Here is a 24,317-nt window from a genome sequence, read left to right on the forward strand (position 1 = left end):
GAAACACAAGAGAAGGACTGCAGATCAATGTTGAAATAAAAACCACAGATCTGACCCACGTGGGAAAATTATCCATAATATTACTTAAGCACACACTAGTTTAAAGGTAGGAACCCGTTGCTTTGTACATTTAATATTAATACAATTTAAAATATAGGACACAGAATTAAAGACAAAATGTAGGCCAAGAGAGGACAGGGTGATCTTTCCGTCTTCTTAGATCCTTCCTTTATCTTCGATCCTTTTTGTTCTTCTCCTAAATATTAACCCTGTAAAATATCTAATTTTGTTTGCACAAGGCACAATCAGCAATTTTTGCTTCTTATGAAGACTCTCTTTTCAAAAGGTTTGCAGATAAATACAGAAGTTTATTTTTGGCAATTATGTTCAGTATTTTTATTAAAAGTACCCACAGTTTTCTTGCTATGGTCATGAAAAATATAATCCTAGGAAAGGAATAATCTGAGCTAAATGTGTCAGTCATAACTGATAATTCAACATTATTTCATACAAAGTGTTCACTCAAGCAAAATGTTACTGAAAGTTTCAGTGCACAAAACAGAAAAATATTTGCTTTGTCACATTGAGATGATAACTTGCTTGTTTAAAGCCTTGAAAAGAAGAAAGAGAGCTCAAAGTCTGGATTTATTTTTAAAATATATGAAAATAAAGCAAAATATGACATATCTGTATAACCAGAAATCAAATATTTAACAACATAAGCTTTGTCTTGTCATTATGTTCACTTTCACATAAAGCTCCTTCCAGAAACATCTCTGCAGTGTATGTAAAAGGTAATAACTACTTTTCACAACACAAATGGGAATCATATGCTCTCCAGGCGCAACTGTTGTCAAAGCTGAGCAAAGGAATATAAATAAAGCGTGGAAAACCACAGAGACTCCTTTAAAGTCTAAAGGACCCCGTCCTCTCATTAAGATCGTTTTACTCATGTTTATGTTCACTAAAACATCAAAGATTTACTAACTTGGCAAAGTTTAACTCAGTAGAGATGTTTTCACTTTTCTTCACCAAAAGGAGAGAAGGCTGTTTATGCATCACTAAATCTGAAAATCAAGGCTGCAGTTGGTATATTACTTAACCAAGCACCAGTAATTGTGAGATTATTTTTATTTTAGCAAACAAAAATGGATACCTTCAGCCTTTAGAGGACAACAGAGACTTAAAATATGTAAATCTGCAAAAAGTCCATCTCCTTATACATGCATTGCTAACATTTAAAACACTTTGTTTTCAGTGCAGTTACTTGAATACAAGGGACAGTTTTAGTATAAACACAGACAAATAAAACAGAGTAAAACCCAGAATAACAACAACAAAAAAACAAGTGCTAATCAAGAAAATCCTGTTGTAGCAATTAAATACAATATATGGAGAACTAGAACCAGAAATGTATTTTAGAAATGGCTTAATATGCCCGCAAAATAATAAAAACAACTAGTTTAAATCATTATGGATTTATAAAATGTGGTCAAAATTGATATTTCTATTTTAATTTCTATTTGTAAGAATTTATCAAGACTATTTTTTAGCATTTGACCTGTAATTGACATTGACAATTGACATTCATTTTAAAATTATTTGACATCAAAACGTAAATGAGAAAAAAAAAGAAAGTTAGACTCAGAAATGAAAGTGCATGTGGTAACGAATTTTGTAAAAAATAAATATAAATAAAGCAAGCGAAGAAAATGATACCAAGATAAATTCCTGAATGAACATATAAAATAAAAAGAAAAATGGATTTATAAATTACTGACTGAAGAGTAAATTTTTTTTTTATTATGTTAACAATGCTGAAGTCTACCAGAAATTAAAATATAAAACAATTAAGCCACATTTTATAGATGATATAACTGTTTTTGTGTTATATTTTACCAATTGTTATTATCAGTTTGTTGTCAAGTGTTGACATTTATAGTCACTTTTTCTTAATTTGTGAACGGTATTTCAATGTTTTATCGAAATACCCTATTTATATTTTAATATTGTTTTTTATTATTGTCATGAGTATAAAATGTTTATACTTCTTTGTGGGATGAAATATTCACCAAAACTTTCTTTTTTGAACTGTTCTGTCAATAATTGAACAGCCATTTCTGACTAAACTAATAAAAATTTAACTTTAACTTGTTACATTGAGTTCAAAATAAAAGGATCTTATTTTACAAACACAGTTAATAGCACTTCAATTAAAATGGATTTCTGTCAAGCAAATTTTATACAAGCTTTTTTTTTTTTTAAAGTATTTGTCTTTTTTTTTAAAGAAATTAACATCTAATGCCTCGGGATGTAGAAATTACCAACCATAAAATTACTGTTTTTACTAGTGTAGACAGAAATAAAATAGATAATATTAGAATTACTTATTAAAAACACACATCCTAAGCAACCATGAATAAACAACAGACAATATAATTGTGAAATATGAAAAGGGAACAGCTTAAAGATAATTCAAAACAAGGTGCTAAACACTAACAAGCAGTGGCAGTTCTTGCATGAATGGCGACTGTGCTTATCCCTCCTCCTGCCTCTCCCAAGCCAATCAAAATGCAAGAAGGTTCCTCATTTTTCTGAGTTTCTCCATTTGATTTGCTCAAAACCATCAGAAAATCTGGAGCCTGTCCATCCCAATTTCTATTGCTGCCCTGGGCAACTGCCCACATGGCCAACCTCAAAAACCCCCACTGCTCACAACAAATTGTGAATAAACATGGGTTGTGCTTCTAAACCTTAACACAATGTGTGCTTATTTATCTGCAGAGGTAATATCAGAGAACATTCCTGTCAAAAACATTATTCCAGTTGCATTGGTCAGTGCTATCACATTCAAATTAATTTATGTTACATTCATAAATTAGGCTACAGGCACACTGCAGCCTGAAGTGACCCAAATCCTTTCTTTGTTTTTTTGGGTTTTTTTTTTACCTTAATACGACCTATATTTGATCTCCTCATGACTGTCTGAATGACAGAGATTCGCATCCGATCTTTTCAAATGTGACTTGAATCTGAACGTCATTGATACTCGACAAATGTCACTATTCTGCGTCCTGAGATGCGCCAGCGGGAAGAAAAACAACAACCATGGCGGACGATAATGACAATTATGTTGTTAATGTGCTATTTCGGACAACAAAATGGTAAGCTATGCTCCACCGTTAGCGTAGCTAACATTTACTCCCTAAAACACTGAGCTCTTCTTCTTCTCCTTCTTCCTCCTCCATGGCGGTTGGCAAAACCATAGGCAAAACACTGAGCAGGCTCACTATGTGTGACGCTATTGCGCCCTCTACTGCGCATGCGGGACAGATTGCAGTTCACGCTCGAGATCACATACAGGTCGCATATACGACCACACACCAAAAAATCTGATTTTATAAAAGAATTGAATATCAAAAGCCTGCAGTGTGAATGTAGCCTTAGTTTCAACATTTATGCAAAACACATTCTGATTTCAGGGGCTTTTGCCACCATTCTTATAAGGGAAACACTAAAACATTCATTCAAACTTATCTGTACTTCACAGAAGTCAGTCTTTGGATGAGTAGGAAAATGTCATGCAAAAAAAAAAAAAAAGAGAAGAAAAAATGTTGACAAAATGTCAACTGTCCCAGCGTGAGAAGCAGGAGAGCAGTGAGGAGTGAGGGAGTGTTTTAACAGGGTGAAGCGTTTAGAAGTCAGAAAGGTGTGAGGATCTGTTGAGACAGCGAGTGAAACAGGGAGAGAGTTTTGTTTTTTGGGGGGATTTTTGTTTTACAGAACATGGAGGAAGTTTGTCAGAAAATAAACCTGGGATTTTAGTGCATCAGTGTGCTGAGCAAGAAGAGGACGGTTAGGTTGATTAGAGTGGTTTTAGCATTACCTGAAAATGCCCCTGTACCACCTACAGCTGCCCTCTCTTTGGGCAAGTTATGCAGGGTGGGTGGCTGGGTGAGGCTAATGTCAAGATCAATCAGACCATGATCCAGTGGTGGCATGAAATGGTTCACCTTCTGGGTTTCAGTCGTCTTATGGAAAGTGTGGGGTCTTGTGGTTCTTGGGCTCCAGGTGCGCTGGGGCACATATGTTGGGGTAGAAATGGTAGGGGCAGAAGACATAGACTTGGTATTCATTGAGGGCTCTGACACTGACATGAAGGGGGGTTTCTGACTGATCTTTACACTATTCAGATGCTCCTGAGGTTCAGTTGTGGTAGTCAACAGACTCCACTTAGATGTTTGAGTATTCACAGGAAAGATTGTAAAGTCCTCAAAGGTTGGTGCAACATCAGTTTCCTTTTCAAAATTAAGGATTGGAGTAACTTTAAGTTTATCAGTCACAAAGGTTGGGGTTACTTTGGATTCTTCTTCAGGGGCACCAGAAAGATTAGTAATTTCCTCTGAATTTTCTAACTCTAGGACATTGACTTCTTCCTCCTGGCGAGGGATTTGGGTAGATTTACTTTCCTCATAAATCAAAGTGGGATCAACTTGAGCTCCTTTTTTAACACTTGGAGTAAAACTAGCTTCTTCTTCAAGAACCAGAGTTGAGTCAACTTTAGCTTTTTCTTCAAAAGTAATGTTTAGGGTTAGTCTGGATTCTTCGTCAATGACAACTCCAAGGACTGGAGTTGGGTCAACATTAGCCTCTTCCTCAAGACCCAGAGTAGGGGGACTTGAAGTTTCTCCTATAATTTCTGGGTCAACTTTAGATTCTTCTTCGACAGTAGGGGTTGATCCAGTTTTAGAGTATTCTTCAAGAGCAGCTGTTGGGGCTACTTTATTTTCTTCAACAACCAAAGTTGGGATAACTTTAACTTCTTCTACTGGGACAACAGTTGGGTCCACATGAGCTTCTTGTTCAGGTACCAAAGTCGGGTGAACTTTAACTTCTTCTGCAACAGTTGGGTTAACATTGGCTTCTTCTTCAACAACCAGAGCTGGCACAATTTTATTTTCTTCAGCAACCAATGTCGGGCTAACTTTAGATTCTTCTATTGGGACAAAAGTTGGGTCAACCATAGCTTCTTCTTTAGGAACCAAAGTTGGGCGAATTTTAGATTCTTCTGCAACTGTTGGCTCAAAATTAGCTTCTTTTTTAGGAACCAAAGTCGGGTGAACTTTAGCTTCTGCAACCATTGGTTCAACATTAGTGTCTTCTTCAGTAACCAGAACTGGAGCTACTTTCACTTCTTCAAGGACCAAAGTTGGGCTAACTTTAGTCTCTTCATCTAGAGCAACAGTTGGGTCAACATGAGCTTCTTTTTCAAAAACCAGAGTTGCTGTAACTTTAGCTTCTTCTGCAACATTTGGATCAGCTTTAGTTTCTCCTTCAAAAACTGGGGTTGATGCAATTTTAGTGTCTTCTTCAAGAGCAGCTGTTGGGGTTATGTTAACATCTTCTCCAAGAGCAGTTGTTGGGGTTCCTTTAGCTTCTTCTTCAGCAACTAGAGCTGGGACAACTTTACTGTCTTCAAGACCCAATGTGGGGCTAACTTTAGCTTCTTCTACTAGGACAACAGTTGGTGTAACTTTGGTTCCTACTTCAAGAACAAGTGTTGGGGCAATTTCTTCAGTGCTTTGGCTAGCATTAGCTTCTTTTATGGGCACAGCAGTTGAGAAAAATTTAGCTTCTTCTTCAGTTGAAGTCGACTTGTTCTCTTCCTTGCCATGGGTTGGGGAAACTACAAAAGTTTTCTCAAAAGGCGATGCAACTTTAATGCCTTCCTGAAAGATGGAAGTAACTGTTCCAAGTTCAGATCCGCTTGCCTCTTCATAAGAGCTGCCTAATGTCTGATACTGTTCCGTTGCAAATTCAGACGGTGAATGAGAGACATTGAAGTCCTCTGGAGATTCAGTCATAGGCAAACTTACTCCAGAAACTACCTGTTTAGGAGTCGGAGTTGCATCAACCTCCTCTGTGTCTAAGCTTGTACTTCCTTCCTGTCTAGAAATAGTGAGTTCCCACAAGTCTGGTGTCGTGGTGTGGATTTCAAAATCCAATTTGTCCACATGGCGTGACACAGAAGAGAAGGTTGGATCAGGAGTTTCCCTCTGAGGTGTGGTGCTAGCCACCGCAGAACCCAGCGGTTTAGCGGTGAATCCAGCAGCGGAGGATTGAGACGAGGACATGAAGGTGGCTGCTTCCGTTTCAAATTCTCTCTCTGAAAGAAAGCATAAAATATTTTGGGTTGTAGGTTTGACAAAATGCTTAACTGATAAGAGTTTACTGAGATAACATTATCTGATCCAAATATCAGGTTTGTAAAGCAAAAGCAGTGGAAATCTGGATAAAAGTCTTCAATAAAATTGTTTTTGTAAAAGTTTAAATTGATTTACACATCGTCATTATTTCAACTTTGCACCTAGTTTTCTAGCTCTCATTTAACATTAAATAATGCACCTAAATTTCAAGCACATTTTGCTCAAGCAGTTTAGTCCTGCAAAATAAAATCTTTTTTAACACAAACCACTAAAAACACTGAAGATTTTTAACTCAAGTCATGTAAAAATATCAGAAAGAAATTCTGACACTACAAAACACTTAATATTGATATCAAAAAAGCTTATAACTTAACACCTGGCACAAAAATCCAAAGTCAAATACAATTTGTGTGTGTGTAGTTTTAAATTATGCAACTTGAGCTTTGTTGGATATTGTTCAGAAAAATATTTAAAGTGGCTAAACGTAAAATATAAACCAATAATTACATAGTTTTCTGTAAATAAATAAACAAGAAGTGAATAAATAAATAAACAAATCAATTGAAAAAAAATCAATTCTGAATATAAATTTTTGTTTTAGATACCGGAGGAGACTTGTTTCAAAAAATCTGTATGACATAAAGAAGAAAACAACAAGTACCTGTCTATTAAAAAACAAAAAAATTAAATTTTCATTAACAACACTGCAAAACACAAAAAGTATTTTTGGTCTAGTTTCTAATGCACATAAGTTAGTACACCTGAAATAAGACAAAACTAACTTACAAATAACTCTTCAGCGAGATATAGGAGCTTGTTTTAAGTAAATAATTGCTTAATATTGATGAAAAAGTATTGGTGTCACTGGCATTTTATTCAACTTGTAAAATGGGAAAAATGTCTTGTTATAAGTTAAATAATCTGTCGGGGATACTGGTACTTTTTCGTCATTATTAAAGCATTATTGAGTTATCTTGCTGAGAAGTTACTTGTAGATTAGATTTGTCTTATTTCATATGTACAAAGACATTTCCCTTAGAAAAGAAACCAAAAATTATTGATCAGATTTTGTGTTCTTGCAGTGAAATCCGTAGTTTGACTTTAATTTACATAGAAAATACCAACCTCTTGAAAACTCTGCCTTAATCGAACTCTCTAAATGTGGCTTATAAAATGTATTGAATATTAACATTTAGAGCTAATATGCTCTGATTCTAAACATATCATCATTTAATTATACAATGACACATTTTCAGGTGATTGGCCTATATAATGCACTTATTTTATTAAATAGTTTCTCTACCTTGGGAAATATCTCCAGATCCATCACTGGGAGTCCATATTGAGTAGGCCTCAATGGTTAATTTAGTAGTTGGAGTTTCTTGTGTGGCTGGAGTTTTGTCTTGGGTCGTCTGAGTTGTGTCCATCTGTACAGGATCCTCTGTAGTTGCATCTTCCAACTTTACCTGAAGCAACGGACCAGCTGCCAAAGTCGTTCCCTCCCAAAACGCTTTCTCTACATCTACGTCTGTACGGTTGTTCTTGGTTTCGCTGTAATTGGTGTGAGATTTGTCCAAACTGGTCTCGTGAATTTCTTGGTACTGGATTGTCTGTTCAGTTGATTGTAAATACTCAGTAGAGTTTGTGTCTGATGCTGTCTGGTTCTCCGTCTGCGGTTCATATGTGCTTCTCTCAAACTCCGATGTGTGAAAGGTGAAGCTCAGGTTCTGGTGTACGTCTGTCCCGTTGTAATCACCAGGAGGAATCGTTGTGCTTTGTGTTGAATCAAAGGTCTTCGTTGTGCTGATTGTGCTGACAGCTGTCTCTGGAAGATGCTGGGAGTCGTAACGTATTTCTGCGCTTTCATTTAGTGGTTTAAGGAAGTCCAAAGCATAAGCTGTAGTGGGGAAAGATTCTGCTCTATCTGAGGTGACCGTTTGGTTTCCATCGAGTGGATCTTCTGTAGTAAAAGAGTCGGGCAACAAGGGTAAAGATTCCAGTTCGCTTTGTGCTTCCCGTTCCACTTGCTTCTCCAGTTGATTAAGATGAATTTCTTGTTCTCGTTCCTCTAGAATAACAACATTTTGTTGTAAGTTTTTAGCTTCTGTGATCAGATTATCCACTGGAGAGTCAGTAGAAGTTTCTCCGTGTCCTGTTGAGGACAGGTAATCAATTAAAAGTTTGCTTTCAGAGAAAAAGCAACAACAAACAAGAATATTAAAGTGTAACAAACTCCCCCAAAAAATAAAGGTGTTTTTTTTTATTAACTTACTGAATGGGTTGATAATATTTACTCTTTCTTTTTTGTTTCTATCTACATTGGTCGTAATACACCATCACTTTTCAGGTATTGCAACTTGGCAATCTTTCTTTTTTTAAAATCTGGACCAAAACTTTTCCTTGCAGTCAAGCAAAACAGTAACGGTGTCAGTAGTCACTTCATGATGCCCTGTTGGAGGAAATTACTGCATATATCTTTAATTTAAGGTTGCATTGCCGGTATGTACTAAATGAATTATTTTGTAACACTGATTTTATGCTAGATGCATTATTTGACTGAAAAATGAGTTGTTTTGCTATAAAAATTAGTCACGATTTGCAAAGTTGTCCAAGATGGCGTCAGCAGTGTAGGTTCATATAGATGTTTTTGGCTTTTATTTGGCAGAAATTCAGTACAATGCTGCACAGCTTTATAATTTTTATCACATTGTCTTTTTTTCAGTTTCACTCTTTTGTTTGTCAATAAACCTACTGACAACAGTCTTCGGTCTCCATAATCGTGATAGTAACAGCTCAAGGGAGGTTAGTCACACTTTAAAGGACCACTTTATAGTCCGGTGTATGTAAAGACGCCTACCTTTGAAACAATAGACATCATGCAGGGCAGACGGCTCTGGGAAACCGGTCTGGTTGCTGAAGCGGTAGAGTGTTTTGACGCCTGCTTGTGGGCCACCACATCGCTCTCTTGGGATTACAATGGGGTAGCGCACACTGCCGTCAGACAGCCAGCCTGGACTGCAGCGGTCCAGCCCTTCGCTCCACGCCGAGTACAGCTGTGCGGTTGTAGCCAGCTGTGCTCCCGCAGCTCCGCAATACAACTGGGCTTCGTCAAATGACAACTGCTGTGGGACGGGGTCATAAAAGACCTTTCCTAAAAACACAAAATATTGGCTTTGATTACTAGTACGGAACAGATCGAGGTTTTAGATTTTATTTCTTGTCATTTTTAAGGTTCCACAGGCTTTTCATTTTGAGAACATGGCTTGTACTTGCATAGTGTGCTTAAAACAATAAGACTGGTGAAGGAGAGAAGAAGAAGGTTCTTCTTGATCTATAAAAACTATCAAGAACAAAGTAACAGTATCTGCAAGTCAACTACTTAAAATCAGGAATAAAATCCAGCAAAAACTTGTCAGAGAAATCAAGAGATTTGTCACCTCTCAATTGACCATAGTTGCAGTTTTTATGCCTTTTGTTGTTTTTTTACAAATGCCCATTGCACATGGTAATTTTGAGATTATGTTTTTACATTAGTTAAACGTAGCTTTAAAATGTGAATTATTCAGACTTAAATAGTCTCCTAAACCACTATTCTGTTCAAGGTTTTCCATAGAAAACTTGCTAAGCCCGGTGGTTGGGTGGCAGGGCACTCATTCATCCAGAGGCCCGTCGTGTTTTTCAGTTAAAAGGTTTTTAAAGTTGACAGGAAATTTGAAAATATCACTTGATAATCATGCATTATTGAAATATTGGAAGATTAATACCTGAAAACCAACTATGAAAACATTTTAAAAAGACTTAAATAAATAAGCAATGCTTAGACTGGTGGGGGCACAAGTAAAGCCTGGTGGCCCGCCAGGCTTATGACACACTGGGGGAAACCCTGGTGTTGTTACATAGACGACATTTTCACAAAAATCGAGTGTTAAATGGAATGTGTATCAAGAAAACATTGTGTTCATATTTCCTTAGTTAAATCTATGAAAAATACCAAAGAGCACACATTTTTGAAGTAAAAAAAATATTTTTGTCATGATGCCATAAATTTTGAGTTTGGTTTTATCTTAGTTCTTTGTATTTTAAGGTAATCTTCTGTTTTCGACGTATACCTCTGTCTTCCTTGTGGGTCATTGATCTGTTTTTCTTAGCTCATTAGAATTATCCTATAACTCTATTAGCTACTAACCACTCTGGTCCTGATTTCACTAATCATCTCCCCAAACATTTATAAGCCTGTCCGTTTTGCTTACTCCTTGTCAGATCCACCTGCTTCCAAGCCTCTTTTCTGTTGTTTCTCTCATGTGTCTTGATAATTTATGCTCTCTTGTTGTTTTCCCGGTGTCATTCTAAAGTTATCTTAAGAAAATATCCTTTATTTTGAGACTTTCATTCTTCTGTCTGCTTTTTAGTCTGACTTCATGTTAGGTTAGGTGTCAGGAATGGTGTTATGACCCAGAAGATCCAGAAACAGCAGTGAAAAAAGTTTTGTGTACTTTTTAGAAAGTTTATCTAAACATCTGATTTGAACTGTTTCTCTGTACACCACATCTAATTTTACATTATTATAATTCGTACCGGGAATTTGCTCTATGTAGCAATAGACGTCAAAGAGATCATCTGGATCCATCGTCCCATAGTTCCTCACTCCTGGTTGCCCGTCCATGTCTCCATAGCAACCTTCACGGGGCACTTGGATTGGATACCTGCATCAGTGAAGAAGAATGCTTTCTAAAATGAAACTGACAGAGAAATTAATGCAAGTTTGACAAAACAAAAAACAAACCCTAGATTCATAAATATATTAAGGGATTAAAGAAGTGATTTCAGCATAAAATATAATAAAAGTTCAAAGATATTATGCTTCCTTGAACGGGTTAGTGCTGTACAAAACATGTTGATTATATTTTTTTACACAAAATCATTCTCCAATGAGATTTTAGTCTGTATTTTCTTCCAGAATGAGCTGCTGTAGGGTGTCTTATCACTTTAAATCCAAATAATCTGCTGCTTGCCAGGCCCCCCAACTCAATGTTTACACTCGTACGTGAAAATGGCTGCAAAAAGATGCAATTATGCAACCATGCATCTATAAAAAGCAGAAGTAGAGCTTCCTGCACAACCAAAATGAATGCAGCAAGTGGTTTCTGGATGGTAAGTCAATAACAAAACACTTTTCCAGCAGCCATGATACAGTGCATACAGCTATAAAACCAGCTGACCAAACGTGCTGGGGTTGCTAGGTAGCAGTGCAGTGCCCATTGAATGTGACTTAACAATCGGGAGGGTTTTGAAGCATTTTCCAAAAAACATTAGCTGATTGCCAGGAGATGCCTGGGTTGTTTTTAGAAGCAATAGAAACCCAAATAGAAGGACAAAGATGTGCATTTTGCACAATAGGTGCCCTTTAAAGAGTGAAAAACTACCTGACAGATTGGTCCGCCAGCCAACCTGCGTCACATTGCTCATATCCATCAAAATAAGCTGCAAGCAGCTGGTCGGGTGTGGCGACCTGAGCACCGATCCCCTCACAAGCCCTCTGGGCCTGCTGGAAGGAGAAGGAGTACCGACCCAAAGCATCTCGATAGTGGAACACCACACCTAAAAACATCACAACATATTTACACATTCAGAAATATACTGGACAGTAAGGTTGTGCAATTATTAACATGACATAATCAAATATTTTACAGCTGACACATACAGAGCTGGGTAGAATACACAACAATTTTACTCAAGTAACAGTAGCACTACTTCAACATATTTTCTATTTCAGTAAAAGTAAAAAGTAGCCATCCAAGAAATTATTCAAGTAAGAGTAAAAAAATATTTGGTAAAAAGTCTACTCAAGTACTGAGTAAGTGATCAAATTATTAATTATTTTATATTTTAAAATGACATAATCAGACGGACCAAAAGGTAAAGTTAAGTGGAAATTTTGGTATATTTTGCACGAAAATGACAGCAATTCATATAAGTAATAAAAAATAACAAAATCAGGCAAAATAATTTTTTTTCCAAATCAGTTTCTTTCAACAAAAAAACTTATGAAACTTGAACAAAAACTGCATTGTGTGTCTGAATTTTTGATTAAAGCATGTTTGTTTTTCATTCAGTGTGCAGAGAATGCAGAAATTTTACTCAAGGAAGAGTAGCGATACTTCATAATAAAATTACTCAAGTAAAAATAAAAAGTATAGCGTAGTAAAAATACTCCTAAAAGTAGATTTTTTCTCAAGGAAATGTAAATGAGTAAATGTAACTATTTACTACCCAACTCTGGACACAGAATGATCGCATATTTTTCAAAATTTCCACCAAGTTTTCCCCAGAAAATTTGCCGAGTCTGGTGTTTGGGCACTAGAGCAGACATTCATCCAGCGGCCCGTCACGTTTTTGAGTAAAAAAAATTTTGAATTTGAAAATATCACTTGATAATCGTGTTATTGAAAGATTGCAAAATTAACACCTGAACACCAACTATAAAGTCTTAAAAAATGCAAACATTTAAAAAATACTTAAATAAATAAGCAATGCTTAGCCTGGTGGGGGCACGAGTAAAGCCTGGGAGCCCGCCAGGCTTATAACACACTGGGGGAAAGTGTTGCACAGAAAAAAAAATCGAATAAGCCTCAACATACTGATGCTACCTTTGACTTTAACTTGTACGACTTTGCTGGCATCCTCCAGTCCCTGCTGCACCTCGCAGCGATAGTGACCGGAGTCGCTGTGGCGCAGATCGCCTAACCACAGAGACACGTCTTCAGCGGAGGACGTGTAGTTCAGCAGCGCCACACGGTCGCGGTACGCTTCGTTGATCTTCACCCTTGAACTCCGCGCTACCAAGATCTGTGTCTCAATCCCGCCGGACACAACTGTCCACTTCACCCGGGGGACGACAGACGGGGACGAGGAAGAGGACAGAGACACGAAACAAGGGATGGAGATGGAGCTGCCCAGAGGGACAAGAATTGGACCTGAGTGGGGGATGTCCAGCTTCAGCTGCCGCACGTCATCTGACCGAAACAAGAAAAAAATAATAATTACGGGGGACGAAACGGCTCTGAAAGCTTCCCAAAACAAAATTTATTTACTAAAATAATTGATTAAATTTACTAAAAAATTATGCTAAAAATAATATGGAGGAATATAGGGGAAAATAATACAAGAAAAGGGACAAATTAGCTTAGCTATAAGCACCAAGGGATTGTTGTCTTATTCAGTTTGTCTACGCTAATGTGTGTCTATCACTATCAAATAAACATAATAAAGTCAACAAAAGTCATAAAAATATGAGAATAAAGTCATAATATTTTGAGGATCAAGTTATAGTGATATCAGAATAAAGTTGTAATAGTAATAAAAGAATAAAATTGTAATGTTATGAAAATAAAGACATAACATTTCTAGAATAAAGTCATAATAGTAATACTAGAATAAAATTATAGGGTTATAAGCATAAAGTCATAAAATTTTGACAATAAAATCATAATATTATAAGAATAAAGTTGTATGAGAGTAAAGTCATAATAGTTAGACAATAAACTCATAGTAATATGAGAATAAAGTCATAATAGTAATACAAGAATAAAATTATAATGTTATGAGAATAAAGTCATAATATTACCAGAATAAAGTCGTAGTGAACACATCAGCGTCAAATTATCGGTAACAAGGACACAGCTTGTTACTAATAATAATCTGATGCTGATGTGTAAACAGATTAAGTATTTTCTTATTTATAAGATAAATGCTAAAGTATAGCTTTACAACATTTTCCACATTCTTCATTTTATTGCAGCTGTAAAACTGCTTTTTCTTGTTGGAGTTCTCATAATATGACTTTATTCTGGTAATGTTATAACTATTCTTGCCATTTTCCGACTTTATTTGCATATTATTACAACTTTATTATTGTATTACTTTGACTTTATTCTGGTAATATAATTATTTCTTTTCTTAGCCTGGACACAGTAACTCAATAGCACCTGTTCATGGTGAAATTAGACATATATTTTGACTTACTGAGCATATTTTTTGCTTGCACTCTACGTAAAGCAAATACAAAAACAGTTCCTTTTCAAAAATATAAATTATTACACATCACAACCATAAACATTTATGAAGCTTATTAGGACTTAATGGGATTGCACAAAAAGTAGTGTAAAAAAAGTTTAAATAAAATAAAATTTTCCTCTAACATTCTGAAAACTGTAACGTGTATTGATATTCAATCCTGCTTTCCTCTTATACCTCTTGATAAATATTCCTTGCATCCAACTGCATAATGAAGCAGCTAGTGTCACATAATGTGGTGAAAGTTCACAGGGTTTTTAATTATTTTGTAAGGCGAGAAAGGTGGACTCACCTTGAGCTGATGGCGTTTGAATGGGGAAGGCCAAGGTGAGATGACAAACTGCACAGATGACTGGAAGGATCTGGACATATCTGTAAAGATAAAACAATAATCACTCCAAATTACCACAATAAAAGATCTGAAACAATTAATCACCGACATTGTAATTAATTGTCCATTAATTTAGAATACAGACTCAAAGATATGACATATCCTGAAAGAATAACAACTTTAGAACAACAAATAGAAACATTTGCATTTAAGAGGAAAAATATTCTTCAGAATCTCCTGGAGAATAACATAGAAAATAGATTTTTGATGCTGGAAAGCGTGCATATTGTTGGTTCAGCTAATTATGCTCCATTGATCTCAAATTGATCAATTCATACATGCATTATACCTGCACTTGCATGTAAAATACTTTTCATTTTGTGGTTATATCCTGCTGTTCATTTAACTATTATTACTATTGATTGACTTCATTCCTTGACAAGATCAACTGGAGATCTATTTGATATAATTGCTTTTTCAGATTTATTCTGCTTTTAATTTATTTTGTTAACATTTAATCTTTTTTTATCTTAAGTTTATGTTTAAAAATCATTTATAGACTATAGTAGAGTATATATAGACAGAGTAAATAGATTAAAGTAGTGCTTTAGTTATTAAACCAAAACAATGTAAATCTGTGTGTTTATATCTACTGAAATGTGTGAATGTTTTTTGCTGATTTTATACAACATTTTCTACCTGAATATCACATGAATCCGACTAAAACTGTTAATTTTAACCAGCTGGTTTCAAGGAAAGAATCCATGTGATTTGAACAAACTGTGGGGGCTTTTGTAAATTACAGGAGCCACGGAAGCAACTAAAAGCCCAACCATACAGCAGATTTTCCTGATTTTCAAAGGGAAATCGGTGCCGCAGGCCTCTGACCTCAAGCTATTTATCACCTCCATGAGCTAATGACACAGCGTCTCAGCCGGGAGGCATCTGTCCAGCCCTCCATCACCAGCCCAGGTCTGTTATTAACCCAGCAGCCATGACGGGATGTCTACAGTGACCTCATACAACCTCTGGAACAACTGGAAATATTCCTTCATTGTGGAAAGACAGTGCTTCTGCACTATTTCTTTACCGCAGAGTAGATTAGGTCTTTTATGTTCAACCCAAGTCACATGTATAAAGAAGATTAGGGTCACCTCTTATGTCAGGGGAGTCATTGCTATATTCTTTGCTTAATTTCTTAATAAAATAATAATCAAAATGCATTTTGATTCATGCTTGATTGACTCACTGTTTCACCCTAGGTAAGACTTATTTATTTCCTTAACACACCGGACAAAAAACATAAATAAATAAAGACTTCTGACTTTAAAGGAAATGGGTACCTGGGAGGAACCCGGGTCAGTGATCAATATGAGATTTATGGGGGAGAATAATCAATTTTCTGGAAGAACATGTTGGATCTACGCAAGTTTTTCTGTGACCGAGGAATTGTCATTTTGAGCTATGTGATATTTACGCTAATTTATATAGCAGTGCTATGACATCACAATGCCCTCAAAATTCTGAGATTAAAGTCAAAATTCCAGGAAAGAAAAAACTGAATTTTGAGAAAAAAGTCAAAATTCTAAGAAAACATTAATTCTGAGAACATAATCTAAATTCTGAGAAGAAAAGTAAGAATTGTGAGATTAAAGTCAGAATTCTGAGAAAAAACATCAGAATTCTGAGAATAATGTTGGAATTTTGAAAAAAGTCTGAATTTAAAGATTAAAATTATAATCTTGAGGGAAAAAGTCAAAGTTCTGAGATTAAAGACAAAGTTCTGAGAAAAAAAATACTGAAATAATAGATTAAGGTCAAAATTCTGAGATCAGAATTCTGAGATTAAAGTCAGAATTATATTAAAATTAGAATTTTGAGGGCGTGCCGTGGTGGCGTAGCGGTTAGCGCGACCCGTATTTGGAGGCCTTCAGTCCTCGACGCGGCATTTGCCTCATGTCTTCCCCCCTCTACTTCCCCGTTTCCTGTCAGCCTACTATCATATAAGGGACACTAGAGCCCACAAAAGACCCCCTGGAGGGGTAAAAAAAAAAAAAAATTTGAATTTTGAGAAAATTCAGTCAGAAATCTTTATCATCACAGACCCTAATCCTCCTCTATATATAAACCTGTTCAGACATCATTTTTGAAGCTTACTGCGGATTTATCCTTAGAAATCTTCTTTTATTGAGATGAACCTCCCTTGTGGAGAGACAGGTCCTGAAAATCAGGGACAGGGATGTTTAGATGTTGTGGAGACTCTCTCAGCTTTGAAAACTTTAGTTTCTTGGATGAAGTCTGATAATTAATTGAGCGCTCCTAAAAAATCCTGTGAAAGCTGCCCAAACTTCTAAATTCTCTTGCTCCACTTCTGCCAGCAGCTCTCCCTGCCCAAGCAACTCAATAAGGCCTGGCAGGCGATCAAACCTTGAAGTTAAGTCCAATGAGATCATAGTTTGTCTCAGAGGGTTCGTTCGCAGTATCAATGAATATATAAGCTGCCATATTTACCTCCTCAAAGTCTCTAGGACTTAGCAAGTCTGCTAAATACATTCTGGTCAACCATTTATCCATCTATGTAGCCGTCAAAACTAAAATCATGGAGGTATTCTGGTAATAATGATGAATTCACTATAGGTGTGACAGAAACTGAAACAGAACATTTCGTCTGCCACCCAACATAACAACAAATAAATGCTAACTACTAGATTTCTTTTCACCTATTATGCAAAATTCTTTTTTTTTTACTTCGATTTGAGCCTAAACTGATTCTAAAAACAGCCTAAGAGCTTAAAAAACACCCATACATATTTGGAAATAAGTTAAAGTGCTCTTGGTATACAGAAAATGCTACATCACCTTTGGTGGGCGCTGCACTGTTACCTAGCAACTCCTGGGAAGTCCAGCCAGTCACCTAGCAACCCAAGCTGCTTATTTGGATTTAAAGTGACAAGACGCCCTAAAACAGCTCATTCTGAAAGGATCTTAAAATAGGCATAACTGAGCAGACTAAATTCTCACTATCCGATTTCTTTGCCTTAATGCGACCTGTATCTGATCTTTTCATGACAGCCTAAACAACACAGGTCGGATTTTTTTTCGAATGCGATCCAGTCCACTTGGATATCCGATACGTATCCGATTCAAATGTGACCTAATGTCCAGGTCGCATTCATCCGACCTGAACGTCATTGATACTCGACAAATGTCACTATTCTGTGTCCTGATACGCGCAAGCGGGAAGAAAAACAACAACCATGGCGGACGATAATGAGGATTAAGTTGTTAAAGTGCTGGTTCCGGTCGAAGAACAACTTCAAAATGTGTAAGCTATGCTCCACCGTTAGCATAACTTCCGCAAACACTGAGCACTTCTTCGTGATTGGCAAAACGCTGAGCACGCACTCTATGTGTGACGTTATTCCGCCCTCTACTGCGCATGCGGGACACTTTCAGGTTGTTTGCAGTTCTCGCTGGAATCGCACATATTTAGAAGTGTGAACAGCCACGCCCTCTGATTTGACAAAAATATTAGAATTGGGTCACTTCACGCTGCAGAGTGAACGTAGCCTAAGAATAATTTTCTGCAAAAAAAAAAAAAAAAAATTAATAAAGATGTTTGTGTATTGCCCAAAGACCTATTCTAACCTGATCAAGGAAACATAAAAGTCACCTTTAACAGAAACTATTGCAGAGGCAGAGCAACAACAAAACAAACCAATATGTTAGTAAAGCTATAAGAAAATAAGTATTATTTAAAAAATTGAAATAGACAGACCTATTTGATTAAAAATATCCAAAACTAAAAAGTGGATGTTGGAGTCAAAACCCAAGACTACATATTATATTAATAAAGTTATAACCTCTGGACTGAAGCATAAAAAAGACTTAATACATTTATACTTTCTGCATTTATGTGAAACAGTTCCTTTGAAATGAGTCGGCACAAATAGACCTCGTTGACTTTTGTCAAATGAAATGGCCTTCTCTTATGGCAGTATAATTGCCGTCTGTTTTCCTGGCAGCTGGCTGGACTCTACAAGGCTGGTATCACTATTAGTATTCTTGACAAGAAAACGTCTCATAAAAGAGCAAGCATGGAGCCAAGGGGACAGCTGCACACTGTGCTTTCACTTCATACCAACTCCCTCACAAAAGGCTGCATGGAAAATTAAAGGACAGGCCACTGGCACACTCGCACACTGTTTCTCTTTTCTTCTTCTCTCTCTTTTCATGGCTGGAAAGGGAAGTTTTCAGCACTTAGGATCGCTGTGCACCAGGCTTTGTAGAAGAGAAACAGCAGCATTAAGACCCCGGACACTGATTCAAACGCCCGCACTGTTAGGCTCAAATGACAGTCTGTGAATCAAGTTGATGGGAGAGGAGAATAATTACGGTTGCTGGGTGTTGTGCCATCTTTATATCGTATTTGCCACTGAAGGCTCGCAGCTCCTCTTGTTTAAACGGCATTGAAGAAAAGTCAAGCTGAAATCAATGGCACACAGTGCATTTAGGGGTCTGCAAACTGCAGCTAATGTGTTATCCCGTCAACACAGATTAGCTCCAGACTATTACATCATTATAGCTAACTAAAACTAGCAAAAACTGAAACTGAGAAAACATTTTTGTTAACTGAGATAAATGAAAACAGTGATTAATGGGGAAATCCTATAACTAACTAGGACTATATTGTAAATTAGCTGAAACATACTGAAATTATAGAAATGTTATCCATCGTTTTTGTGTTTATGGATCTATTCGCCTTTTAAACTGATGTGAAACTGATTTTTTTTTCTCCCACACAAACAGTTTACGTTTGTGTAGGAACATAAACTGTTGCGGGCTAACACTTATGCTAGCCCACAAAATAGCAACAGCAAAAGTTGGTAGAAAACACCAACCAATTGTTGTTTCTTGTCCAACAATAATTGAATACATTTTCTGAAAATGATACCTTCTATTAAATATTCCTTACCCAATCAATGTATACATAATCACAATAAAATACTTTAACCCTTTTGAATTCTGTACCTAAAAATGTAAAAAAGGAAAAAACAAAAACTACTACTATAGCAAATAAAAAGTAAACTGAAACTAAACAACATTAAACTAATAATAGCCAATAAAAACTAACAAACACACTAAAAATTCATTAAATCTTACCGAATTATACAAATAAAAAGTGACAACAAAGTAACTCTGTTTTTGTCATTGAAACATTAAAATATGTTAGCCTAAGGATTGCTTTAAAATATATTCAGTAGAACAAGAAACATAAGGAGCATGGTTACACCATTTTTGCAAATGTTGCACTGTAAATAAATTCCCCCTGCGTCTCATGGGTGGTCTCTGTAGAGTTTTACATCACTGTCAATACAGGGAGACCTCATCCCCGGTTCCAACCAACAAGCCAGAAAATGACTCGTGATCCCAATTCAGCCAGGTCAAACACGTCTGTTTGACGGATGTGCAGCGAGCTCGGAGGAGTGCTGAGATGGAACAACACACATCTTCTCTAAAGCCCACTAATTGACCTTTTACGAGGTGTAAATGTGGCGCTCAAGCTTTTTTACTCTACGAGTACGCTCGGTCTACCCCAGATTTTTGATTTTAATGTGGTTGCATTACAATTACATGCAGTAAAAAGTAGAGATTCTCATGCAAAACACCAATAAGACCTAATGCAATATCCGGCACACAAAAGGTCGATTTAAACAGAAAGCTGAATTCTCACTGAAACATATTTTTCTGCTGACTTTGTGGTTTTCTTGTTGCAAGAAACAGCACTATAGGTTATTTAAAACAAAGAAGCTTCTTGCATTTGTTCAAAAAAGTTCCAACATGTTAATTCTTTTGTTGATTTATCATTTCAATCACTTAAATTAGAGCTTTTCAGCATGTATTTCTTATTTTGAAATGTTATATTCTAATTGTTAGAGTTAACTTATTTGTGATCACTGTGTGTGAAACAATATTAACAATTTACCAGCTGGTTTGTGTGGTTACATTTTGTAAGCATCATGGAGTTTCAGATAAATTCAGATTTATTCACATGGTTGAGAACTGGAAAACCCTTTGTAAGCTTGATGGAATTTCATGGGAACTTTCTTTTTGATTAGTGTAATCAAAAAGATTATATTATGTGGAGCTGACAACAAAGCACTGCAGTGCCTTCAAGGTCTTTTACTATCAGTTTTGTTGCAGTTAGCTACATGCCAAAAGCAACACACACATTCCAACGACTTGACCTGTGCAGACGTTGGCCTGCCCACAGTATTAGCATATGGCTAATTACATTGCGGTGTGTGCCTGAGTCCAGCGTATTATCTTAAGATAAATATTAAATACTCTAACTACTTTACTCTATCTGTGGTGTTCACAACGCATAAAGGGACCAGCGCTGTAAAACTATATATGTGGTCACAAATAAATTAGACTTTGGCTTGTGGAAACTAAAACTGACTCCAGCTATATTCCTTGGGCTGCCGAAAAAAGAACTGGGTGATAGGAAAAGCTAACAGGTTCACAACTATAATAGCCTAGTAGTTTTAGTCCCTAAATTTAAACACAAACCTGCAAAAAAAAAACAACAAACAAATGTTCTGCCGAAAGATCTATGTAACAGAGTAACAAAAGCTTTGAAGAAGAACTAACCAGTTCTGGTACTTGATAGAAAAACAGCTCATAGATGAAGATAGACAAGATACAACAGCTAGCTAACCGTTAGCAGCAACTGTGCTAACGTTGCTATCTGCTTTGGGCAAGATTAGGCTACATAAACATGACCACTTCATTGCTTTAAAATCATTTGTGTGGCAGCATTTTGACATTGACAGAGTGAAAGGCAACATACAGACCTTTCATCAGCACTATGAGACTGACTCGTAAACCATTAGCTGCTAGCTACGTAAGCTAACTAAAACAGACCTAACTAGCTAACACCAGTGTAGAAAAATTAAAGAAGCTACTACAACTTTTAATAATTTGTCATCCAGTCTTTTAATACTTAATGATAATGTTGACATTACCCTGAAATTTAAGATTCAATACTGACGTTAGGTAAGATACTTGATACTCTATATTGTTTTTAATACTGCTAAGGTTTATTTTAAACCAGAAGGTTCTTTAAATAAAAAAAATATTAAAGCTGGAATAATATGATGCATTTTTTGCCTTTATTAGTTAACATCCAATAAACAGCAGGGGATTCAATAGCCACTTATTAATTAAAACTTATTAAAAATATAATTTTCTTGTAGAGCAAAACAATAGAGAACTAAACGTTGGTTTCTTCAGTCACAGCTCCATCGATCAACAACCTACCACAGTTTCTTACAAATTTCTGGTCAAATATATTTATTCTTGGATTAAAAACAAGTAATTTAACAAAGTTTTTAACTCATGAATTAACTTTGTTGACACAAAAATTTGTAGCATGTATACCGTTTTCTTTAACATTACTTGTTTTTTCATTAGGCCTGAACAAAGTGGGGGAGTAATGGAGTGGTGAGGTTTGTGGTTAATGTTGCACCTTCTTTATTGTAGTTTTCCGGCATCTTCAACAGTTTGCTGCTATATATAAAGGAGCTTTGTTAACCTTTTAAACATCAGGGAGTTGGGCTTTAAGATGTTTTAAGAAGTTTGAAAATCTAATATGTTTTCTAGGAATCACCAGCTTGCATAAGGGCCGATAGACATCCTCCTGCTTTCTTTTTTCACTCCCTAACAGGTAAAATGCATCCAAACAACACTTTCCATGCAAATGTTTGAGTAAAGTCGCAAAGGTTTTCCTCCAGAAACTTTTAAGCTTCACCTTTGTGATTCTCAGCCAGCAGGTACGTTGATGCAACAGAGAGAAAGGGATAATATTTGGAGCAATGCTGTGCAAAGTTGTGTGCCAAACGAGATAAAAATCGCACAACTTAAAGTAATTAAAAATATATATCTTTAATGTATCAAAATACTAATTAATTTGACAACTTTACTTGGACTAAGAATTTGGTTGTGGGGTATTATGACAGATTTCTGTTTAAGTCTAGATTTTATGTTTGTGTAATATGGCAAGCTCTACCTACTACATGCAAAACAATTACTCTTAACATCCAAGTATCCAACAAACTAACAGTGTGCCTCCACGAAAGACTGGGCAGAGATTTTTTTTTTTAGAGTAAAATAAGACATTCAGTAAGACGATTTGGGTTTTAAGATACCTTAAAAAGGTTGGAAAGGGGGCATGCCGTGGTGGCGGAGGGGTTAGCGCGACCCACATTCAGAGGCGATGCGGCTGTCGTGGGTTCGACTCCCGGACCCGACGACGTTTACCGCATGTCTTCCCCCCTTTCCGGTCAGCCTACTTTGAAAAAGGGACACTGGAGTCCACAAAAAGACCCCTTGCGGGGTGATAAATAAAAAAAAAAGGTTGGAAAATTACATGTCATTTGACATACCTGAAATGACCAAAGCCTCTAAATTAAGTTAATTATCTGTTAGAGTATTAACTTGACACCATAATACAGGCTTTTTTCCTCTTCCGCTTGCACATCTCCAAGAAAAACCACCAGGATGTCTCCCCACAGCATCTCTGTGCCAGAAAGCCACCCACTATGATTCACCATCCAGTGGGTCTGGAAAAGCTTCAAACTATGTTTCCACTTATTTTCTCTGCAGTACCTGGTCATTTTGAGAGGAATGTTTTTCTGTTTGTAAAACCACTAACTAACTCTGAACTATAACTCCATCAGGCATCTTATTTCCTCTGTATGTGAACGTTCTTAATTTTCAAAGGCTTCATAAAAAAGATTGAATAGAAAATAAGAAAAATCACAACAAAACCTTCAGCATGTCTGGAAAGCCATTGATTATGATAAAACATTACAAGAAAGCTTGACTTCTTGGAAGTAAAATAGAAAAGTTCATCATGAGTGAGTTTTACGATGTTTGAACACCTGATAAACCAGTAGACTCGCTTCAGTTGGGGACCAAAATCGCAACATTTTCTACATTTTCAGCAGATGCAGTTCATCTTTCACACAGTCCAGTGTGAAAGATGAACCAAGCTAATTAAAAAACCTGTTCACCTCCTTGCCTGAGGTGGCGCTGCACCAGGAACAATTGAAGGAAACGACACAAAAACCAACAAAGAAAACCAGCGCAACTTCCTGCTTCACAAAATGTAAACAAAAACGGAGTAGCGTCAGATTTTAGCGGTTGTAGGATTTCTCTTTTGTCTCTGGTGAAAAACGATGAGCCATTTCTCCCTGTAGCGCTAGACCCCACATTTATTTTTACCCACAATGCTCTGCTATGTGGTTCGTATCCTGCTTTTGGAGCAGTACCCAGTCGGATAGCGTTCACATTCGGACCGCACCATCGTTCACTTCAACTGAACCGATAACTTGGTGTTTGGGCAGACCAGAGTTTTCTTTTCTGGTCCGGATCAGAGTCCGATTGCGCGTTCACACCTCCACAAATGAACCTGACTTTCTGGACAAACAAACTAGAGTTTAGTTAAAGTGAATTGATTAAAGCAATCAGTTGCAAAAATAGGTCTGTTCAGTTAACATTACCAGGAAGGAACTATGTAATACGTTTAGATTAATAATACAAATCATTAGATAATACAGGTTGATTACAGTGTGTTTTTCTGTCAAAGGTACAAGAAGAAAACTAAACATGGATGGATAAGAAAAGGTATGGTAGTGATTGTC

The 24,317-nt window shown here is 36.4% G+C and overlaps 1 protein-coding gene and 1 long non-coding RNA gene across 2 annotated transcripts in view; one reads left to right on the plus strand and one right to left on the minus strand.

Moving 5' to 3' along the window:
- LOC116731583 (brevican core protein-like) overlaps positions 1-24,317 on the minus strand; it is a 31,355-nt gene that overhangs the window by 3,536 nt on the left and 3,502 nt on the right. The window contains exons 2-8 of the mRNA XM_032581412.1: positions 14,572-14,651; positions 12,854-13,219; positions 11,630-11,804; positions 10,782-10,909; positions 9,064-9,357; positions 7,510-8,358; positions 3,887-6,166 (exon numbers count right to left, since the gene is read on the minus strand). Coding sequence (XP_032437303.1) covers positions 3,887-6,166; positions 7,510-8,358; positions 9,064-9,357; positions 10,782-10,909; positions 11,630-11,804; positions 12,854-13,219; positions 14,572-14,651 — 4,172 coding nt within the window. The remainder of the gene's footprint in view (positions 1-3,886; positions 6,167-7,509; positions 8,359-9,063; positions 9,358-10,781; positions 10,910-11,629; positions 11,805-12,853; positions 13,220-14,571; positions 14,652-24,317) is intronic.
- On the plus strand, positions 5-17,854 carry LOC116731585 (uncharacterized). Its single transcript, XR_004341601.1, has 3 exons — positions 5-3,038; positions 13,721-13,726; positions 17,776-17,854. It is a non-coding gene; the product is annotated as an uncharacterized LOC116731585 (long non-coding RNA).

This window comes from Xiphophorus hellerii, chromosome 13 (genome assembly GCF_003331165.1).
Source record: "Xiphophorus hellerii strain 12219 chromosome 13, Xiphophorus_hellerii-4.1, whole genome shotgun sequence".
NCBI classification, from domain to species: Eukaryota; Metazoa; Chordata; class Actinopteri; order Cyprinodontiformes; family Poeciliidae; genus Xiphophorus; species Xiphophorus hellerii.